The sequence below is a fragment of the Anneissia japonica genome, unplaced genomic scaffold (assembly GCF_011630105.1).
Source record: "Anneissia japonica isolate Jap-2015-1 unplaced genomic scaffold, ASM1163010v1 scaffold288060_len1141017_cov207, whole genome shotgun sequence".
NCBI classification, from domain to species: Eukaryota; Metazoa; Echinodermata; class Crinoidea; order Comatulida; family Comatulidae; genus Anneissia; species Anneissia japonica.
Window position 1 is genome coordinate 772,495 of NW_022712486.1, and position 5,896 is coordinate 778,390.

The 5,896-nt window shown below is 33.0% G+C and overlaps 1 protein-coding gene across 2 annotated transcripts in view; it reads left to right on the forward strand.

Annotated features, from left to right (window-relative positions):
• Positions 1-5,261, forward strand: part of LOC117107846 (high mobility group protein HMGI-C-like) — a 19,855-nt gene extending 14,594 nt beyond the window's left edge. The window contains exons 4-5 of one of the 2 annotated variants that reach the window (XM_033249644.1): positions 2,148-2,165; positions 2,623-5,261. In XM_033249644.1, the coding sequence (XP_033105535.1) occupies positions 2,148-2,165; positions 2,623-2,697 (93 nt within the window). In that variant the 3' untranslated portion in view covers positions 2,698-5,261. Of the gene's footprint in view, positions 1-2,144; positions 2,166-2,622 lie in introns of both variants that reach the window. The other variant, XM_033249643.1, reaches the window with a different exon arrangement.
• The last annotated feature ends 635 nt before the right edge of the window (positions 5,262-5,896 follow it).

Genomic DNA, 5,896 nt, shown 5'->3' on the forward strand with positions numbered 1-5,896 from the left:
AGGGCCTAGATACTTTTTAAGTCATATATCATGCATAGGAACGTTGACGCCTGCAAGGCTCTGGTTATTTCATACCGATACCACAGACTCTATATACACCACAGAGGTATTACAGAGACCATGGCGACACCATGCTAACTCTCCTACTGTACTGTAGGTTTTGGCCTGTCAAGCTTAAATTGGTCAGGGCTAAATTTGGTGGTCGGAGAGGTTTTGGGCATCGAAATTAGTCTGCTTTGGCAATAACTAGCCCAACAAGAATTGCATTACTGTATGTACAGTAGGCTAAGACTGATCTAGGCCTAACCACCCGCCAATGCCTTATTAAATATATTAAACATATCTAAACATTTTCAACTCAGTTAAAGAGTTTTGTGCTACCATAATATGGAATAACATTGTTTTATAGGTGGGCCACTTATGGCCCAGTGGCAGTGCCAGGGGATAGCAGGAGCTTAAGCCCCCATTGGACAGGACAAGATCCCCCACTGGACAGAGCTTGTCGGGCAGTCAGACCAAAAAAAAATAGGCCTAATGAAATGAAATGCGTGTTTATTGAGTAACAATTGTTGTATCATCTTTACATTTAAAAGTTTCATTTAAAAGTATTTTTCAAGTCTGAAAGTGTCGTTTTTAGCCATCCAGAGGTCCTCCTCCCAAATCTTCCCGCGGCTCAGTCACAAGGCCCTTGGATGACGATGCACACTAAATTTATCCTTAATATGTGTTCCCCCTCCCCCCTCACACAAACATTTGAAATTTTTTTTCTTATTCAATGGCTAATTTCCCACTGAAAGTGGGACCAAAATCAGGCAGAACAGTTATTTTTGATTGAGGAGAAAATTGTCTCCTTGATAATCGCTACAACTTGCCCAGTAATAAATCATGCGAAAGCATCTATTATATGGCTATTAAATGTTTAGGTTTTAGCATGCGTACATTCCAAGTCATTCTTCTAAAATTTCCCACAACATTCTTTACAGCCTGTGGAGACTTTAAAGTAAAAATGGGTTTTACCCAAACTTGTATGGGGCACATAGGCCATAACGTTGCTGAAAACACACTTGATTAAACTCCAAGTAAATGTATGCAAATTTCAAAACGGTACATGTATTAAACACTCTAAAATATAAATGTATATACTCCAATAAATGAATTTATAGAAATTCAAAATTTATTTAAATAAACAATATCTAAAACCTTCAATACAGGATTGTAACAAACTATGAAATTGCAAACCTTAATACAGTAGTGATATGAAATTATTTTATCAATATAGAACCATGTTTGTTACCATGGTGACCTTTATTGGGTCATCTTGGTAGATTATATAATAATTCTGTAAAGATTTGTGGAGAGAAGAACTAAATTGTGAGTGAAGTTAACCAGCAGGTGTGGATAATCATGGGAGGTATAAAAATATATAATCTATCAGCATACATAATCTGTTAAACGAGCCTAATCATGTATTTTGCCTGTCGAGTGTCGAAAGATGTTAGATTTTAAGATATGTAAATTTATGTTTGCATATTCAATGAATGGCATTAGTGAAGACCTTTTATACAAGATCAATTATAGAGGGAGACAAACATATTTTCATTGGTATCAATTTACAAAAGCAGATAGTGATCCACTTGGAGTAGACAAAAGATAGATTATAAATAGAGTATAAATATAACTAAGTAGTTGTTGTGGTATATAACTATTTCCTGATATCACACGAAGAAATATTGGAAAACGGTGAAGACACAATCAAAACAAAACTTTGGTAGACAAACCAAATTTATTTACTTAACAGACAATATCATACTTGTGAAATTAAATTCTGCAATATATGTTATAAGAAATTGTAATAAAAGTGCCAAAATTGCTATCTGGTATTTGTGGTTATCCTTTTCATCCCCACTGGGTTGTAAGGCACTTTTAACGAGGCTCTGACAAAGGGAAGGAGAGACTAAAAATAGATGTACGCCAACAACCTCTTCACTTTCACACATACGTAACACTGTTATTCTATTTATGGTATTTATATTTTACCAACCATGCTACAATTGATATCTATATATAGGAATGGTTAGTGCATTGATATTTCAATTTTACAACCAGTCATTGATTAATCAAATTGTATTTTTTCTCCTTTTCAGCAGGCTGAAGAAGAAACAAAGGTAATTGTTAAACTGTTGGTTTTCTAACAAATTTCTCTATGTTGATGATGTCTCTGTGGAGATGTCAGTGATGGTGATGTCTGTACTGTAGGTGATGTTGCTGGGGTAGTTGATGTCTTTATCGGTGTTAATGTCTTTACTGGTGTTGATGTCTTTACTGGTATTGATGTCTTTACTGATGGTCATGATGTACAATAACTATGGTGACAATAATGTATCTCTCTAAGGTGGGGATGATATAACTGTAGTGATTATGATTAGGATTATGATTATTATGATTATGATGGATCTATGATGGTGTTACTATTTGGATCTGGATGGATCTGTGATGATTGGTTGTTTTATGTACATATTTGATGTTTTTGAAATAAAGATACCAAAATATAATTTTGAGGATGATTATCACTATGGTGATTTCTTCACAATATTCTCAAAAATTTAATGTCATTCTTTACAGAGTCCAAAGAAAAATAAGAATGCTGAGGTGACTTCAGAAGAAGATGAAGAGGAAGAGGAAGAAGAGGAACAGTAAACGCAAACAGATTTAAGAACGCAAAGATAAGGAGCAGAGTTGTGCGAAATATCAAAAGACTCAAATAGCCTTGGAACTTTCACTGAAATTTGACATATCCCTGATATTTTAACTGCTGCAAATACGATTAATTATTTTGTGTAAAGGCCTATTTTTAGCGATTTTTTGGGATTCCTACTGGACAACAAATATACCCTACTGGACTGATTGCAATTTAACATTGGTCATTTTCATTATTTGCTATTGCATTTTAAATTTTAATAACCCGAGTTTCAAAATACTGTTATAATTATCTTTAACATTCTGGAAAGAAAAAGGCAAAATGTGAAGAGAATTATTGAAAAACAAAATTATAGAATCTGATTGGTTTTGGACAATCAGTTCAAAATGACAAAAATATTCAGAATTTAGATTTTTAAACCAAAGAATTGATGTACAGTGACTACATCATGTCATATTGCAATGTAACGTTGAAATGAACAAGCAGTAGGGCCTAGTGATCGTAAATAATGTTGCATTCTGAAATTGTAGATGGTTTGTTACATAGACCATGTTTTTACATTAGTAGATTGTTAATTAGCTTCTTTTTTTTTGTGTTATGCAAAATAGTTTTGCTTTTCAAATGTTTTTAGTAGTGTAAGATGGCTTTTAGAGTTTTTGCATGTTCTTGACAATTTGTACAATGGGTGTTTAGGAAGGTACATGCAGTAGGATTATAATAGTAAATGTATTTAGGAAACTTTAGAATGTTATAAGTACAGTATTACTGTGTGTATCTTTTGTTGCTATTTTTACAAAACATCACATTAACAAATATCAACAGTTCTGTATAATTTGTTTAATTAATTGTCTGGCAGGTAAAGGGCATCAAATTTTAGCCAACAACTTATGTTTAGTTGTTTTTTACCGGGTTTCCATGGAATGATTGTCTTGTAATTAGTTTTGTATGAATTACACATCTTGACCAGTAAAAGCTAAAATGCTTATATGTTCAGTCACAGAGCAATACTAAAATAAATTGAGTCACAACTAATACTAATATTAGAGCTAGTCATTGTATATTACTTGTATATTTATAAATAGAACACCCAAACATAATGTACAGTGCTACTACTTCAAAGTCTATATTCTGAATTCAGATAATGGCAAACTGTATACTATCAAATCAATTATTATTGATATTCTGAAATATATAACCATGGTGATTATCCCTATGATAATCATTTCTCAGTGGTGATTATTTCTATGGTGTTGGTATTTTAATGACATTTACCATGAAAACAGTTGCCATGAGGAGAGTTGATCCTCACTATGATTATATATCTACAATATTACAGTATTTTCTTAGATATAAATAAAAGTAGGAGCTGTATGGTAGAAATACAAAACCTTGTGTACACAAACCGATTTATTTGAAACCTAACTTTTTGCTAGTTCCAGCTTGATTCTTCAACATCAACATTTCAACTTTACGATTTTTATTATCTGTTACAGCTGTTGAATTATTCAAAAGGATGTGTTGACAAGGATATTATTACTAAGTGGTTTATCGAGCAGACTTTAAAGCCCAGCACTGTATCTTTAGAATTGTACAAAATAAAATTTACCAGGTTGTCTGATCATTGGCACTGGTAAGCATGATATTTTGATTGGCACCAGTTGTGCTTGGCACCGGTAAATGTAACAGCCAGTAATATATGGTCATGTTATTGCATAAGGATTGTAACACAGAAAGATGTAGTGTTTTGCATACAAAATTAATTATGCTAATTCCTAGCTTATTGCTTTAAAATGCTGCATTTTCTACCTCAAACCTGCACGTAGAGAATGAACAAGCACGCCCTCTCAGTTTAATCAAGTACATAGGTCAAATCCGATTAGGTGCTGTGTGTTGATTTAACTAATTTATATTTGTGTACTTTCTTTATTATTGTCATTTTACATTACCAACATTATCATTGCTGTTCTTATCTCTAATTATAAAATGCTTAATAGACTCATCCAAGATCTGTTCTTTACATTTGCTTGTAGTGTTGCAATTACTGTATTAACTGAACAAAATTGCAGAACTGCTATCCTGATAGAAGACATTAGTTACAGATGGGTGATTTGGACTTGTCGTTATTATTGCCAGAAGTTTAATACTAGGCAAGTTCCTGAGATAAATATAACGCAAGCATCAAGGGTAAAGTTATGCATGCCATTAGTAGGCTTCGAGTATTGCCTATACTTTAGCAACCAATGCTTATTCACTGATGGTTTTTCTGATCTGATATTTGAATTTATATAGTAACAGCAAGTAGTTGCCTCTACAAAGCAGTTAAAATGTTATCCACCGAAATAAGAATCATTTTTTTTAAAGATTTAAAGACAATTTGCACTGATATTAATAATGGTGCTGGCTTCCCCAGGTTTTTTTTTTAGACTTTGTATAACTTAGTAGTACCGTAGTCATAAACAATATTATTGTACTTCGATTTAAAAGTTTTTTTAAACTTTTGATGGTGTATGAGAGAATTACTCCTTGTGACGTGTTTGTATTCAATAAAGACATGCGACTTGAAGTTCTTGGTTTCCATATGTTTCTGTTTCCAAGCAGTTCGCTTTGCAATTTGAGGCCCATCCCCTTTCTAATTCTGAGACTGCCTCAAAGTTTTAGACTCTCTCTAATTTGTATGCCCTATTGGGACGCTTATAATTTGAGATCCACTATCCATCTGCGAACACAAAGCTAACCTTCCAGTTGGAGACCACCCCACATTTTTGGTCCCAAACGTTTTTTAGATTTGGACGACGAACTGTGTATCTGAGTACTACAGTACTATTTGTCTAATTAAAACCAAATACTGTAGTATAAAACTGTACAAGTTCATACAGCTACACCGTAACTGCTCTGGAAATTTCATATCATTAAGAGGAGTATAATTAATTATCTCTCCCTGATTAATGATGTATATAACAATAATGGGACAAGAATAATATAATTCACACATCACACCAACATAACAACTTGGTTAATTCATCCAGTTCAACCGAACAAAATTCCATTTCTAGCAATTACAATGTTTCATTCACTTGCATTAGTAATACAATATATATATATATATTAAAACCACTATAATTCCTGTCTCTTATACACATCTAGATGTGTATAAGAGACAGATATATATCTGTGTCAAAAATCGTCCCAAAAAAATCG